This window comes from Marmota monax, unplaced genomic scaffold (genome assembly GCF_021218885.2).
Source record: "Marmota monax isolate L192 unplaced genomic scaffold, Marmota_monax_Labrador192_F-V1.1 WCK01_AAM20220418_F8-fsc00021, whole genome shotgun sequence".
Taxonomy (NCBI): Eukaryota; Metazoa; Chordata; class Mammalia; order Rodentia; family Sciuridae; genus Marmota; species Marmota monax.
In genome coordinates, this window is record NW_026695228.1 from 20,955,043 (window position 1) to 20,971,979 (window position 16,937).

At 54.6% G+C, this 16,937-nt stretch overlaps 1 protein-coding gene across 3 annotated transcripts in view; it reads left to right on the plus strand.

The window, feature by feature from the left end:
- Window positions 1-16,937, plus strand: part of Unc13a (unc-13 homolog A) — a 60,991-nt gene that overhangs the window by 11,757 nt on the left and 32,297 nt on the right. For 2 of the 3 annotated variants that reach the window (XM_058576499.1, XM_046436882.2), the window contains exons 5-16: window positions 1,257-1,380; window positions 1,707-1,780; window positions 2,191-2,245; window positions 3,670-3,702; window positions 5,464-5,671; window positions 10,130-10,663; window positions 11,086-11,194; window positions 13,240-13,286; window positions 15,503-15,581; window positions 15,733-15,738; window positions 16,172-16,243; window positions 16,497-16,716. In XM_058576499.1, the coding sequence (XP_058432482.1) occupies window positions 1,257-1,380; window positions 1,707-1,780; window positions 2,191-2,245; window positions 3,670-3,702; window positions 5,464-5,671; window positions 10,130-10,663; window positions 11,086-11,194; window positions 13,240-13,286; window positions 15,503-15,581; window positions 15,733-15,738; window positions 16,172-16,243; window positions 16,497-16,716 (1,561 nt within the window). The remainder of the gene's footprint in view (window positions 1-1,256; window positions 1,381-1,706; window positions 1,781-2,190; window positions 2,246-3,669; window positions 3,703-5,463; window positions 5,672-10,129; window positions 10,664-11,085; window positions 11,195-13,239; window positions 13,287-15,502; window positions 15,582-15,732; window positions 15,739-16,171; window positions 16,244-16,496; window positions 16,717-16,937) is intronic. The other variant, XM_046436884.2, reaches the window with a different exon arrangement.

Below are 16,937 nucleotides of genomic sequence, written 5' to 3' on the forward strand. Positions count from 1 at the left end.
CCCAGCATTTTAAATACATCCCATTGGCCAAAACTGAATTGTGGTTCCACATGGCTTCAATGAATTCTGGGAAATGTAGTCTTAAGCCATGCCCCCATCACAGCTAAAAATAGATTTCTATGGAAGAAGGAGGGGGATGTGGGCAGCTAGTGTTCTGCGCCCTGGGAGGGCAGCAGGATGACACCAGCCAGAGGACAGTGTAGACAGAAGCCCAACACCTCCGCCCTCACACCACACCAGAGGGTGGGGACCACTCTGGTGACCTCCCTGTCCCCATAGCCCAGTTCTGGCCTCCTCTCGGGGCCTCCTGACCTGATTCTCACCCACTCTGTGCTGACCGCTGCAGGATCTTATGGCCTGGAGCTCTGAGCTGTCCCCCGCCCTGTCCCTTGGGAGGCCTTCGGCATGGCCTGCTCACTGTGCAGATCCTGGCCTCTGAGCCTTTGCAGATGCTGTTCCTGGGCCCCAGCGCCCTCCCTTCCACTCCCCTCTGAGCTACACCTCCCCCTCCTGAAGCCCTGGCCAATGTCCCTGGATCCCTCAGGCCTGGCCCTGACCTCATGGGCCCAGCGTTGCTTCCCAGGACTGTGAGCTCTTCAGGAGCCAGACTGATGCCTGGGGCCCTTGGGGACCCTGGTGTCACTCAGCATGAAGCTGGCACAGAGGCGGCTCCAGGGAGCATTTGGTTTTGAGTCAATGATTGAATGAACCAGGACAAGGGAGGAAATGAATGTAATAGTTCAAGGAAATGAGCCTCAAAAGAGGCCTCGAGTGGCCCCCCCAAGTGTGAGGGGGGCCTGGTCATGCGGGACAGCAGTCAGAGGACTCCACAGGAGATTGTTCTTATTTAAGAGATGAAAACACTGAGGTTCAGAGTGGACTCCCCTGCTCACAGGGCCCATGTCCCTGAATCATCAGGGAACAGGCTCATTCTCTTTGGGCATTTCCTCCTTGGGTGGTGGGAGGACTGTGAAGCCAGAGTCCCCAAACCCCTTGTGACAAAGCTACACCAGCGCCTGCCTGCTCTCCTGGGTCCTCGCCTCTGAGTTTCCCTGACCTGCCACGTGGCTCTGGGCTGAGACCCTCCCTTTCTGAGGGTCAGTTTCCTCACTATAAAGTGGGGAGGGACCCTTGCCCTCTGGGTAGGGGTGATATGGGGTGAGGGGTGCCTTGTGAGAGGGCGGGGGCCCTGCTGGGGACACGATCCCCTTAGCTAACCAGAGCCCTTGGTCCCTGTCACCCTCCCACGACCCCAGGAGGGCCCTGGAGAGTGGCTGACGCTGGACTCCCAGGTGATCATGGCGGACAGCGAAATCTGCGGCACCAAGGACCCCACGTTCCACCGCATCCTGCTGGACACGCGCTTCGAGCTGCCCCTGGGTGAGTCCCGGCTTCCCAACGCCCCCCAGTCCAGGGGAGTGGCCGCGTCCAGCTGGGCCCAGGCAGCCCTGCCCGCTGGGGACCGGGTCCCCTCCCCAGAAGGGCGTCTCCTGGGGGCACCGAGTTGGCAGAGGTGTCCCCACTGCACGCCTGAGACCGTCCTGTCCCCTGTGCATCACCTATGAGTGGCAGATGCCCCCGATCCTCGGGGCTCAGGTCTGGGGGTCCCGGTGGGGCCTCGGGCTGCCAGGAGGAGAGACGGCCAGTGGCAGGGAGCCCTCAGCTGGGGCCACCAGACCAGCAGCCTCAGCCCACTGTGCCCACAGACATCCCCGAGGAGGAGGCGCGGTACTGGGCCAAGAAGCTGGAGCAGCTGAACACCCTGCGCGACCAGGACGAGGTGCGGCCTCCCCTCCCCCTCCCCTCCCCCTCCCCCTCCCCTCCCCCCCCCCCCCCCATCCCCCTCCCCTCCCCCTCCCCTCCCCCTCGCCACCTCTGCCCCCCCCCCCCCTGGCTTGTTCTTCCCTGCGTCTGTTCAGAGGGCTCTGTCACGCAGCTGCAGTGGCAAGGTGGGCACGGTGGGGGGGGGACGGGGACATAGGTGCCAGTTGTGAAGCAGTGACGGGGGTCAGGGGACGCGCAGTGCAGTGAGGACAGAGCCTCTCCTTGGCACGAGTCTTCTCAGATCCCTCCCCTGCACCCCCGCTCTGTCCCCTCTTTCTCTGATAGCTGGAGGGGCTGGAGGCCGGGGGAGGGGACACAGGGCTGGGGACCTTCTTGGCCCTGAGCGCCTCCTGTCCCTCTCCGCAGTACTCCTTCCACGAGGAGCAGGACAAGCCGCTGCCCGTGCCCAGCAGCCAGTGCTGTGAGTACCTCCCCCTGCCCAGAGGACCCCCCCCCCGCAGAAGAGTCCTAGGGGGACAGTGTCCCTTGATGGGGGAAGAGAAGTGATCGGGGGCTTGGGCGCAGTCCCATCCTGCGTGTGGCCACAGGCCCATTCCTGTCCCTCCCAGACCCCTGGGGTCCTCCCCTTAGGCTGTCGGGGCCCAGAACCCGAGGCAGAGACACTTGCGGACCCCTGAGCTCCCATCAGCCCTGGCCAAGGGTCTGCAGCTCATCTGACAAACTAGGCACAGGGCCACCAGACCCCAGGCCACCAGACCCCAGGCCACCCGCGGTCAGACGGTGGGGTCCACGCAGCCAACACCCGGTCAGAGGACATGCATCCTGGGGCTACGGCTCCTTCATGAGCAGTTTTCTTAAGTGAAACTGGAGGCCATGGGAAAGGGGACCCGCCCCAGGTCACATGCTTGGCCAGGACTTGGCCCAGGTCTGTAGGACCCATGGCGACCGCCCACGGTGGCCCCGCCGACCCCCGCCCACTGCCCTCCCTCGGGCGGGAGCTGTAAAGGTGCTGCTGTGCCTTGGTCCTCTGAACCTCCTCTCCACTGGCCAAGCCAAAGTCCCCTGCCCCACGGAGCCCTCAGTCCTCTGGAGTGGGACAAAGGGACAGATGATGTGGCCCTAGGGCAGGTCCCCTGCTCCCCTGCAGCTCTTCAACCTCCTCTCCTTTCCACCCGCTCCCCCTCCTCCTTTCCTCCCCTCTTGGTCTCCCCCATATCCACGTGTCCCCCTTGTGCCCAGGAGGGTGGTGAAGGAGTTGGGGATGGAGATCCTGGGGACCGCGAGGGGACCTCCCTCCCAGACTGACTTGGGTTGGGTCTGATTGGGGAAATGGAGCCTGAATCTACTCTGTGCCTCCTCTGGGAGTATTTCCTCACCCCTCTTTCCCAGAGGAGCCAGGATTCCAGAGGGACTTTCTCTGAGGTGACAGTATTGGGGATAAAAGAAGAATGTGGGGTTTTTTTTCCCTTGGCCTGTTGCTCAGAGCCTGTGTGACTTTGGGCTGCTCACTGACCCTCTCTGAGCCCATTTCTTCACTTATTAAAAAAAAAATAATAATTTAAAAAGCCAAATGATGGAAGCCACCCAACAGGGTGTTTGGGAGCTTAGGGTTCCCAAGGTCATGTGATTTTCTGTCCATGAGCTGGGGGGGAGCGAAGAGGTGGGGAACTCTGACCCCAGACTTCAGAGTCTGCAAGCCCTGGGTCCAAATGCCCTCACTGCTACTTTCTGGCTGAGGCCAGGGCAGGGCCGGGAGCTGGAAGAGGGTCCAAAGGAAGCAGATGTCAGCTATGAGGGGGACCCTGGGGGACCCGGGGAGGGGAGGACGCAGGGAGAGCCCCTCCCTCCGCCCCCCTTTATCATCTCTGCCCCTTCTCTTTGTAGGCAACTGGAATTATTTTGGCTGGGGTGAACAGAGTAAGTAACCCTGACCCAATGGAGGCTCAAGGGGAGGCGGGCATCTTGGTGACCCCGAGGTCCCCCACCCAGCGCCCCCTAATGGGGAGCTGAGACTGCCACATGAGGCTCAGAGGGCTGGCAAGACCCTCTCCTGCGCCCTCCGGGGCCCCATCCATCAACACCAGTCTCGGGGTCACGCTCTGTCTGGTGGGGCGCAGGCATGGCCATTGGGTGCGGGGACTCGGCAGGGAGGACTGGACAGGTGGAGGCCCGCTGGGCACCAGGACCCCCTCCTCTTGTCCCCGTGTATAATCCATCTCCTCTCCTCCCTCTTTGTCCCCTGTCTTCCTCCTGGAAAGAGACCCTGTCACTCAGAGGGCTGAGGGAGGGAGGGAGGGAGGGACAGAGGGAGGGAGGCCGGCAGCCAGGGCTGAGCCCAGGGGCACCTGGACGCCTCCCCAGGCAATGCCCGCCAGCCCCCCCACCTGCCAGGGAAGGAGGCCACACCCCCCCAGGCAGACCCGCTCCCCCTAGGAAATGGCTTCCTGTCCTTCCTTTCTAGAAAAATTTCTTCCTGTCCTCCACCCACTGGAGGCCCGGTCCCCTTCCCCACATCCTCTTTGATCCAGGGGAGTCTCTCTAAAGCCAGGTCTCTCTAAAGATCCTCCTGCCTCAGCCTCCTGAGCTGCTAGGATTACAGGCATGCACCACCGCACCTGGCCAGAGTCACATTTTTGATGCTGTTGGTGACATCACATCTCCCTCCTAATGCAGCAAAAGCCTAAAGGTCCCCCTCACTGGTCAGAGATTTGGGGACCTGGGATTTGCCCCTGACACACACACTTTCCCCTACTTTTCTGGTTTTCTACATCAACTAAATTTTGCTTTACTTTCAAAAGAAACATAACTGTATCATTCTTTTAAATTAGAAAAGTAACCTGTGCATTATTGAAATAAAGACTTCCCATGGGGCTGGGGTTGTGGCTCAGTGGTAGAGTGCTGGCCTAGCACATGCAAGGCCCTGGGTTTGATCCTCAGCACCACATAAAAATAAACAACAAAATAAAGGTATTGTGTCCAACTACTTCTTAAAAAAAAAAAAAAAAAAAAAAAAAGACTTCCCAGAAGGTTCAGAAAAGAAGAGAGAAAAAAATGTTTGCATCTTAATTATTCTACTACCCGTGTGTATGGCTTTAAAATTAGAATCCTCTTTCTTTAGAATTTAGAAAATGAACTGTTTTCTTGTACTAGGAGCCGAGCCAAGCCAGTGTGTGCTTCAATTCCAGCCATACTGGGGGCTGGGGCGGGGAAGGCGGTCTTGCTGGCCTGAGCTCCAACCCTGGGGGTTGGTGCAGGTTCAGGCCCGGGGCCCTCCTCAGACACGGGGCAATCTCGAGGGCTGAAGGGCAGCTGCTCCTCCTGATCTGCCTCCGAGTATGTAGCTTCTCTTAAGGAAACCAACTGCCTGGTGGGGAAGGAAAATCCCATCTCATTTTCCAGAGCGTCTGGACTTTGACAAAGTTCATCATTTGAGCTGAAGGACACCCTCTAGATTATCCCTGTCCTCTTCAAATTATAGGACACTCAGACTCTAGGTCTAGTGTGACCCTTGTTCCTCAGCCTATGCCTCTATTAACGTAACCCACGTCCTTCCAGCATTACCAGGGAGCATTCTCTTGGTGAGCAGCCAATAAAGACTCCCCAAGTCTGGGGACTGCACTGACCCCCTGTGTGCCCTCTCTCTCCTCACTCTCCGCATTTACCTGCTCTCTCTTCCAGACGATGACCCCGACAGTGCTGTGGATGATCGGGACAGTGACTACCGCAGTGAGACCAGCAACAGCATCCCGCCGCCCTACTACACCACGTCGCAGCCCAACGCCTCTGTCCACCAGTATTCTGTCCGCCCGCCGCCTCTGGGGTCCCGGGAATCTTACAGCGACTCCATGCACAGTTATGAGGAATTCTCCGAGGCGCGGGTCCTCAGGTAGCTGCCATGGCGTGTGGGAGGGTCGCTGTCCCCGGGAGTGGGGCGCAGTAAGCAGATCTCGGAGAAGGGGGTCCACGCTCTCTTGTGGGCGGTGGAATCCTGCTTTACCGAAGGGCAGCAAAGTCCATGAGGTTCACGAAAGGCGGCTTGTTTGGGCTGAAGCGAGAGGGACCTTCAGGCCCGAGAGGTTTCCTGGACCTATGGGACCTCTGTGGCATACCCTTTAGAAGTCACTGGTCCCTGTGTACTGTGTGACCGGGCAGAGGAGAGGGGATGACCAAAGGGGAAAGCTGAAACCGGTGTGTGTGGGTGGGGCGCAGTGATGGCCCCGCCCTTCCCGAGGCCCCACCCTTCCCCGTGGCCCCGCCCTTCTCCCACTTGGCCCCGCCCTTCCCTGTGGCCCCGCCTTTCCTCCACATGGCCCCGCCCTGTGTTCTCCCAGCAAGACTCCCAGTACTTTGGAATTGAAAGTTAGCCCTAGATCTTGAGCCCAGGAACAAGAAACTCATTTCAGGTGTAAAATCTAAGGGAATGCCAGCCAGGCGTGGTGGTGCACACCTATAATCTCAGGGACTCGTGAGTTAAGGCATGAGGAGATCAGGTTCAAGGCCAGTTTCAGCAGCTTAGCAAGACCCTGCCTCAAAATAAAAAATAAGAAGGGCTGGGAATGTGGTTCAGTGGTTCAGCACCCCTGGGTTCAATCCCTAGTGTCTCTCGTGTGCTGTCTCTCTGTCTCACACACACATGAGAAGAAATTAAGGGATGCCAAAAATAAGTAATATTTTAGTGTTTTATTGCATACAAATATAATACACATATCTATATTTCTATAATATAAATGATACCTATAATATATTCTATATAATATGTATATTTATGCATGGTGCCGGGGATCAGAACTAGGGCTTCGTGCTTGCTAGGTGAGTGCTCCGTCACCGAGCTCCATCCCCAACGCTTAGTGTTATATTTTGATAGATCCATGAATTAAAAAAGAAGCGACCCAGCTGAGTGCTGGGACACACACCTGTAATCCCAGCAACTCTGGAGGCTGAGGCAGAAGGATCATGAGTTCAAAGCCAGCCTCAGCAACATAGCAAGGCCCTGAGCAACAAGCGAGACCATGTTTCTGTATAAAATATATAAAAGGGCAGGGGATGTGGCTCAGTGGTTAAGTGCCCCCGAGTTCAATCAAAATATAATTTGAAAGAAAACCTTCCTACGCTTCCTACTCAATCTTTAGCATCAAGGATTTCTTTGCAGGTATCGAACAATTTTTTTGAAGTTCCTATATTTTGTATAGGACACTAGACACAAAACCTGTCTAGTTTATAGATAAAACATTCTAGAAGAAACTTTTTAAAAGCTGGGACACATACTCTATTCTGTTGATATTTAAGATCCAAGGAAATGGAAGGATACACTCAGTGTGACGCTTTTAGGTTGGAAGTGGGGGTTGAATCACACCCAGTGGGTTTTCTCTGGCCATCCTTCCACAAATCTTGGAGCCATCTGTGATCTTTAACTAAAAATGAAAACCCAGATCTCTCTTTATTTGTACTTGCAACTTTTTCAAACTCTCTTCAGAAGCGCTTCGTCTCTCTAGCAGTTCCCACGACCATTTCTGCAGTCAGCGTGGTCTTTTATGCAGTTATTGGAAGAAAGTTTCAATGCATTGGAAGCAGCCCAGAGGAAAGTGAGGCACTGCACATAAATAAAATATTAACTCTTCACCAAGAAGGAAGTCTTATCTTAGAGGAAACAAAACAAGGTAGTAATCAGCCTGGTGTCATCCGCAGAGTTCTGGGAAGAGTATTTGCCTGGAAATATTTTCCTTAGAGGGAAAATGGATTCTCCGAGACTCTTCTTCCTTGGAGTGGAGGGTGCACAATGCCCCTCACGATCTCTGTGAATGTCCCTGAAGCTGGGAAGCACAGGTGGATTGTGCCCATCTTACAGGTGGGGAAACTGAGGCCCACGGGCAGGGGTGTTGCTCACGTCTCTAGGCTGTTGTGCATGGAGCTGGTGTCCGTCCAGCTCTGGCTGGTGTCCGTCCAGCTCTGGCTGGTGTAGCTTGACCTTCACCTCTTATCTTGTGTACGTGGCCATTTCACATTCTTCTCTGGCCTGATGTCTATCCATCTGTCCCTGGTGGAGTCCTGCCTATTGTGCACATTTCTGAGAACGCACAGGGGGTGGTGCAGAGCAGGAAGGAGGAGACCCCCAACCCAAGCTTGGCCGTGCATGGGTGAAGGAGACTTTCCAGAATGGGGGATAGACACAGGGGCAGGAACCACCTGTGTCCCCTGAGCAACTCGCGTCACCCTCTGTGGCCATCCTAGCCGATGCTGGGCTCCAAGAGGCTGGCCACTGGAACTGTCATCCCACAGGCCAGGGCTCAGCTGGAGGGAGGGACAGGGCGCGGCATTATGGTGGTGTGGGAAGACAGGGAATGCTTCCTGGAGGAGGGTGCATGGCTCCCCCCTTCAAGGGTGACTATGTCATCCCAGGAGGGGAAAGGGATTCCAGGCAGCAGAAACAGTGGCTCGGGGCTGGAAGGGTGAGGGGGCGGAATCATGCAATTGAAAGTTAGCCCTAGATCTTGAGCCCAGGAACAAGAAACTCATTTCAGGTGTAAAATTTCAGGGAATGCCAGCCAGGAGTGGTGGTGCACACCTATAAAGGATGAGTAAGAATTTACCAGATAAAACCAGCAAGGAAGGGTGTTGGCCTCTGAGAAGGCTGGTTCAAGGGCAGGGGAGCCTGGGGAGGCACCTGAGTGGTATCAGCCTCCGAATGTCAGAGCCTGGGCTGGGAGAAGTCTTGGGGATCACCGAGTACCACCCCTCAGTTTGAGAAGTGGAAACGAAGCCTGTTAAACCAGTTTATATGGTGGCCAAGTTTGCAGGTGGACAAGCTGGGACCCCAGCCCTACCGTGTCACCTAGAATGTGCCGGGGTGGACTTTGAAGAATCCACCAGCAGAGGGCGCCCTAGTCCTTCAGCGCCTGCTAATCGCTGCTGCTCCCTCAGCCTCTCTCTGGTGGCTAGTAGGTCAGTGCTAAAAAGCAACTAACTAAACACACAATCTAGCAAAAAAGGACTTGAGGGAGAAGCCCCTCTTATGATCCCTAAAGCACCCCCAGGACTGGCTGGGGAAGAGAGTCTTCAGCACTGAGGCTGGAAACAGTATTTAAGATGGGGACAAATGACATGCTTTGAATGACCAGAGCGTCTGTTGGAAGGTTAGTGGTGGGCCCCGGGCTGGCCCGCCTTTCCTAGGGCAGAGACAGGTAATTTTCTCTGGTCATGAAGAGAACAATCCAGGGTGCACATAAGGAGCATATAATGAGGGCTTGACCTGGCCAGTGAGTGTGAACACACCCAGGAAATGGACATTTCAGTGGGTCCTAAAGGATGAGTAAGAGTTTACCAGGTAAAGCCAGCAAGGAAGGGTGTTGGCCTCTGAGAAGGCCCGGTGTTGGTCGTAAACTGAGGGTGTTGAAGGAACAGTGAGGAGGCTGCGGTGGAGGGTGTGGGAAAGTGGAGGGAGGTCGGGGTGGGAGGCTGGGAGCCTGGGCCCCATGAGGCTGAGCACAGGTTTTATTGCAAGGTACTAGGGAGCCATGGTAGGATTTGCAACAAGAGAGGGATGCAATTTGCTTTATGGTTCCCTTGTGGCCTTTAAGGGAGCAGGGTCCATTGGGGACAGGAGTAGATGTTGGGACAGAGTCTAGACCCAGGACTTAGGAAAGTGGATGCATTTCCTACCCTTTTTTTTAATATTTATTTTTTAGTTGTAGTTGGACATATACCTTTATTTTATTTATTTCTATGTGATGCTGTGGATCGAACTCAGAGTCTCTCATGTGCTAGGCGAGCACTTTACCACTGAGCTCCAACCCCAGCCCCAGCATTTCCTAATCTTTATTTTTATTTTTTCAGTGCGGGGCTTCACGCTTGCTAGACTGGTGCTCTGTCACTGAGCCACCCCCTGGGCCTCCCATATATATTTGAGGCGGAGGCTCGGGGACCTGCTGCGGTGGGGGTTGTGGGTGGCTGGCAAGGAACAGAGGCAAGAGGGCCCAGGTACTGATGAGTCCAGAGGAATTCATGGTGGGAGGACACAGGAGGACACCAAGAGCCAGGCGTGGCCACATTCGAGTTCTGGAAGCACCAGGTGACCATGGAGGCTGTAGCAGGGAGCTGATCTAGGACCCCCAGACCTGAGCAGCATCCTCAGGGGGCACAGAGACCCCAGAGCCTCACAGGCAGATGTAAATGCCACAAGAGCAGGGACTTGGGTCTTTTTGTTCTCAGCTGTGTTTCTTGGTGCCTACTGTATGCATGCACACAGCAGGTGCTCAATTGATGCAGAGTGAACGCCAGGGTGATGATGGGGCTCAGGGTCAGTGATGGGGCACCCCAGCCCTGAGCTCCGTCCCATCCCATCCCGCAGCCCTACCGGCAGCAGCCACTACGCCTCCTCGGGAGAGCTCAGCCAGGGCAGCTCCCAGCTGAGCGAGGACTTCGACCCCGACGAGCAGAGCCTGCAGGGCTCCGAGCTGGAGGACGAGCGGGACCGCGACTCCTACCACTCCTGCCACAGCTCCGTGAGCTACCACAAAGACTCGCCCCGCTGGGACCAGGATGAGGAGGACCTGGAGGAGGACCTGGAGGAGGACCTGGAGGAGGACTTGGAGGATGAGGAGCTGCCCGAGGAGGAGGAGGAAGAGGAGGAGGAGGAGGAGGAAGAGGAGGAGGAGGAGGAGGTGCCCGACGACCTGGGCAGCTATGTCCAGCAGGAGTCAGTTGCAGCGGAGCCCAAAGACTTCAAGCGCCTGAGCCACCCGCCAGCTGCTCCCGAGAAGGAGGACAAGGCCCCCACCTTGCCCACGGAGGCCCCCGATGTGCCCAAGGCGACCTCCAAGCCACCCACACCTGAAGAGGTGCCTGGAGCACCGGAGCCTGAACCCCCCAAGGCTGAGGAGAGGTAACAGACGGGGCTGAGGGGCTCGGAGGGGCTGGGTCAAGGTCATGGGTCAGCAAGGCCATGAAGGGTGTGATTGTGGACCTGGGCAGTTGTGGGTCTGGAGTGTCACAGGGCCGTGCATTTATTGAAGGACTCAGAGGTGACAAGGTGGGTGAGTGGGTTCATGAAAGGCTCTTAGGGGCGTGACCTTAGGGCTGCTGAGACAGGAGAGGCCTCAGAGCATCTGAATGACCAGGGACAAACGGAATTACCAAGGGCCAGAGGGGCCAGGGGGTTCTGGCTGTGAAGGGATCAGGGGGGTGAGTCCGGAGGGTGATAGCGATTCTAAGGAGCCAGAGAGGCCACAGCGTGCATGGCTTGGAAGACAGAGGGTCGGGGGAAGGGATCATGGCCCTGGCAGCTCATCACGTTCCCTGCCTCAGTTTCAGGCCACGGGAGGATGAGGAAGGCCAGGAGGGTCAGGACTCCATGTCCAGGGCCAAGGCCAACTGGCTGCGAGCCTTCAACAAAGTGCGGATGCAGCTGCAGGAGGTGAGTGAGCAGCACGCAGCCCCGCCCCCACCAGCTTGACCACGCCCAATACCACACCCTCACGCAGCTTGACCCCACCCACTGACCCGTTCAGGCTAATTGGCCACGCCCAACTCCCCTCTCCTGTTCCTGCTGGTATTCCCACATCCCGCCGCGCCTCGCTCACCCTGACCCTTTCCTGCCATAGCTTCCTCATGCTGCGCGCCACCTCGCACCCTTGCCAACTTGATCCCTGTGCCCTGGCCTTGCCCACACCCAGCCTAAAGACAGCTTGGCCACGCCCATTTCCCACCTCCTGCAGCCCTGCCTTCGCTGCCTCCACAGCCAAATTGGCCCACACCTGCTTGGCCCCGCCCATTGCTGCTCTGGCCTGCTGGGCAGTGCTGCACCTTTGCAGACAGGGGATGTGAGGCTGGGAAAGGAAGGTCAGAGACCCCAGGCTTTAGCCTCCTGGAGGTAGGCACGGACAGGAGGCCAGAAGGAGGTGCCCAGCCAAGTCTTCCATTAAGGGCTTCTGCTTGGCACAGGGAGGACTTTCAAGGACGTTAGGTGGAAAAAGAGGAATTTATTATGAGAGGTAGGTTAATACAGGGGAGGAATATTTATGTCTTTAGGGGCCTAGGCTGAGATCTCCAGGAACTGAGGTGCCACCTCTTTTTACTCCTTGCTGGCTGGTAGGTGTCTTGAGCCTTGAAGGCAGAGAGAGCCTCGGTGGAGTTAACCCTGTATTCTAGTTTTGGAAGAACCACTTCTCAAATGATCAACATGTCAACATGCAGAGCTGAGCAGAATCTGACCCAAAGATTAAGACAGCAGGGGAGACAGACGCCAGTAAGCATGGATGCCTGTAGGACCAAGGGAAGAGTCGGCGTTTTCCCAAAAAGTGACCTTCAGGTCCTGGAAGAGTAACCTAGGCAACTGTCATGATCACATAGCCAGACGTTAGGGATGTGATCTACAGCAAAGCTAGTGGGAGACTAACAATGTATTTCCCGGCTGCATGCCCTCCAAGATTAGTGATTTTTAGATCTATTAAGAGAAAGTGAAGCCAGAGGGTTTATTTAGGGTTTTCCCTGTTAAAAATTGTAGGTCATTGTCCAGATTAGAGAAAGATGTGAGGTTGGGTCAGCATCAGAGAAGAAATAAAGTGAAAGATTTCACTTCTGGGTTGACTGCAAATGGGCAGTGGGGTTGAAGCCACTCATTATTCCTTCATTCCGCCCACCAGGGCTGTGTCATCCACAGTGACCTTTCAAGCTGGGGTGAGGCTGGCAGAAGACCCTAAACAAACACCTGAGACCATTAAATATCAAAGTCTCAGAAATTTCAAACCAAATGCCTTATTTGTTTTGAAATGGAATTTTATATTATTTTTGACTAATCAAAACATTCACATGATTCTAAATTTGAAAGAGAAGAAAGAGTATTTAGTAAAAAACAAAAAAGTCTATTGAGTAACTTTCTATAAGTCAGCAAGTTAAATGCAGCCTTCACTGTTGCTGGTGGAACTAGTGATATGACAAGAAAAATAAATTTGGGCAGGTTAGCTGGGTTTCACAGAAGAACATAAAACTACCCCCAAGGTGATCAGGAAAGCTTCCTAGAGGAGGTAACACTTAAAGATGAGTGACATTCTGGCTGGGTGTGGCTCAGTGGTGGAGCACTTGCAAAGTCTGGGTTCCAGCACCACAAAGGGAAGAAATTGGATATGCAAAATATTTCATCATTATTTCAGAAGAGCACTGCTTCCTGTAATCCCAGAGCTACAGAGGACAAGCTCTTGTTGGGGATGATGCTAACAAACCCCCAGGTTTGACAAATGAGGTTTGATTGAAGTTGGTGACAGAGAGAAATCTCCCCCAGCCCACTTTAAAGATGGACAAACTAAGGCTCAGAGAAATCTGGAGAACTCCCTAAGGACACACAGCTGGGAGTAGGACCCAGGTTCCTGACTCCAAACTCAAAGGGGAAACAGAATTGAATTGCAGTCTGCCGTAGGATTGGAGGACAACCACACTGACCATGTCCATCTGTCTGTCCTGCAGGCCCGAGGAGAAGGAGAGATGTCCAAATCCCTTTGGTTCAAGGGCGGGTAAGAAACAGTACTGAAGGAAATGGAAGTAATTTTTGAACTCATAGCTTAAGGCTCATCTGCATGTGAGGGCCAGCCTAGTGGGGCCGACGGGTGGCCTCATTTAGAGAGGAGACGGATATTGGGCAAGGTAATGTGGCCAGGACATGGTGGTGCGTGCCTGTAATCTTAATTACTCAGGTAGCTGAGGCAGGAGGGTAGCAAGTTTGAGGCCAGCTTGGGCAACTTAGCAAGACTCAGTCTCAAACTTAAAAAGGGCTGGGGTGTAGCTCAGTGGCAGAGCACCCTTGGGCTCAATCCTCAGTAATGAAGGTGTTAAAAATAATGTGGCCACGACCTATGGCCCTTAACCACACTCATATGCTAAAGATGGCAATCTTTGAACTGATCTAAAGATATTGAATAATTGAGAGGCTCTGCTGCTTTTAGGTTATGGATGGGGAAACTGAGTCCAGAGAGATGTGTGCTCTGTTTAAGGAACTTGTATAGTTCAAGGCCATTTCTCCTTGGAAAATTGTTTTGTTTTGTTTTGAAATTGGGTCTCCCTATATTGCCCGATATTGCTGGCCTCGAATCACTGCCCTCAAATATCCTCCTGCTTCAGCCTCTCAAGAAACTGAGACTCCAGGCACGTGCCACCACACCCAGCAGAAATAAATTTAAGATAAAGCAGAAACGAATTCCCACGTCCTCCATCTGCAACCCTGGAGCACATTTGTTGCTTCGATTCTGTTTTTAAATTTCTCAGATTCTCGCTACAGTTGATGGCTTTTCAATTGACGACAGTCATTTAGACTTAATTGGAGCATGCTGTCGGAGCTGACGTCTTAAGATTTGCAGGGGTATTGGCTGGTGTTACCGGATGCACAAGATAATTTTTAATGACATTCGTGTTTGAAAATAGCAGCAAGAGAATGACCTCTTTCCCTTCCTTGCACATCCTTTGTGAACAGAGGCAGGGAGATAAGTGGCTATGATTAAATGAGCCGGTGCCCCTGCTGGGGATTGCCCCCGATGCAGAGCCTGAGATGGGGATTCCTGCGCTAGTGATTTATGGGACAGGGGCTCTCAGGAGAGACCTGCGAGGCAGGCCGTGCTGGGCCAGGGAAGCAGCCCAACACACCTGTGGTCCAGGCGCCTTTTAACTCTCAGTCTGGAGCCACTGTGAGGCCTCGTCCACAGTCATTGGCTGCCAGGGATCTCCCATTGACCAATGGGAACCTTCAGAAAGGAGCCACGCCCTGAAATCTCAAAGGATGGCCACACCTCTCAGTAAGAAGGGTTCTGAGAAATCACTACCACATCTGCCACTGCAGCCGTTTTTTGGAAGCTGAGGCAAAACTGTGAAAAGGCAATAATAGCGCAAACAATTCCTGTTCTCGCTTCCATCATCTTGGGACTCACTCCTTAGATAGATTTTGAAAATGCACACGTATTTCCAATGTTGAGCATCAGAAAGTTTCCCTATATATTTTAGTATAGCATTGAGACTTGCTTTAATTAAATTTCTCATTTAATGCGGACACCTGCATCATCACCCCATTTCCCAGCCATGGAAGTTGAATCTTCATTTCCTAGAGCTGCTGTAATCAATTATCACAAACTCAGTGGCTTAAAACAATGGGAATTTATTCTCTCACGGCTCTGGAGGCCCGGAGTCTTAAATCAAGGTATTGGTGGGGCCATATGTCCCGTGAAATCTGTATAGGGACAGTCTCTTTCTCTCTCTCTCTCTCTCTCTCTCTCTCTCTCTCTCTCTCTCCCCCCTTCTGATTTCTGGTGTTTGTTCCAAACCATGAGCCCTTTGGTCTGTGAATGCATCGCTCTGACACTCACCCACGTTGTCTCATGACTATCTTTCAATAAGGACACCAGTCATGTTGGATTAAGGGCCCCCTACTCCACTAAGACCTCATTTTAACTAATCATAACCGCAGTAACCCTATTTCCAAGTAAGGTCACATCTTGGGGTTGGGGTGGAGGTCAGTGGGGCTGGGGGTGTGGCCCTAGGTTCCATTCCCAGCACCACAAAAACAAAACAAAACAAAACAAATAAAGTCACATCCTAAACTATTGGGGGTCAGGGCTTCAGCATATCTTTCTGTGGGACACAGCTGAACCCCTGACACCTGAGTATCCTGCACAGGCTTCAGGTGATATCTGCATGGGAGCTGGTGACACCTGGGCCTTCCTTCATGTCCTTGTGTGTCTTACAGCCCTGGGGGCGGTCTCATCATCATAGACAGCATGCCGGACATCCGCAAGAGGAAGCCCATTCCACTTGTGAGCGATCTGGTAAGCGCCTGTGCCTTTCACTACCGGGCAGATGTGAGCATGCGCAACCTGTACAACTACTCATGGTGGTCTTGGGACAGGGGCCTGGCTAGGCATTTTCTGTGACTAATGTAATCTGATTTCTATCCCACGTGCTTCGTGGACACTTCAGGCCATGGTGAGTGATGGTGAATTGGGCCCCCCGGGGTCTCCTCTCCAAATCCACCTACATGGGGGATCTTCCACCTTTCCCCTAATCGTGGGTTCTGGGGGAACCTTGATTCCCACCTCTGACTTCCCACCTTTCACCTACCTTGGTTCACGGAGTGGCTGATGGTTTTGCTCTGTGGCTGGTGATCACAGCCAAGTGTGACCCCCAAGCCTATCTGTGGTGGGCGGTTGCAAGTCAGAGGTGCAGGGCTGCTCACCTCCCAGAGTAGCTCCTGACTCAGCCTCTGTCACTTCTTATTCTCTGCTGGGTCTGCTGTCGCTGCTGTCTGTGACCTGTTTCCAATTGGTTGTGGTGACTCCCATCCGTGGCTGGTGGCCCCAATCTGCGCTGACCTTTCCCATCTGTGGCTGTGACTCCCTTTGTGACTTTCCTGCCCCAGTCTCTGGTCCAGTCCAGAAAAGCTGGCATCACCTCGGCCTTGGCCTCGAGCACGTTGAACAACGAAGAGCTGGTGTGTGGGGCACCACCCCTCCCTGAGTTAGGGATGAACTGGGAGGGGGGGGCGCGGGAGCTCCTGGAAGTGTCCAAGCCTCTCATGTCCTCCAGGAAGAGAAGGGGTGTGACACAGATGAGCAACTTGGGGAAGGGAGGGACTGGGACTTTACAGCGCTCAGCATGGGGGTGGGGGAGAGGACACAAGACGGGCAGTGCCCCCCAGGTTAGGGCTGGCAGGGGCCCATGCTGCTTTCCCTCCATCCCCGCAGAAAAACCACGTTTACAAGAAGACCCTGCAAGCCTTAATCTACCCCATCTCCTGCACGACGCCACACAACTTCGAAGTGTGGACGGCCACCACGCCCACCTACTGCTATGAGTGCGAGGGGCTGCTGTGGGGCATCGCGCGGCAGGGCATGCGCTGCACCGAGTGCGGCGTCAAGTGCCATGAGAAGTGCCAGGACCTGCTTAACGCCGACTGCCTGCAGCGTGAGTTCGGGGTCTGTGCTCACGGAGTGCCAAGTGCCCAGTGCAGAGTGCTGGGGCGCCTCTGGGCGGGGCGGTGGGCGGGACCAGGCTAGGGGCGGAGCTCAGGGGCACCTCTGGGCGGGGACCTCTGACTGCTGCAGGGACCTGGGCGGGCTTCCCAGGAGGGACAAGGCTAGGAGGAGGAATAAGACAGGCAGGCGGAACAGGAGGATTAGGAGGTT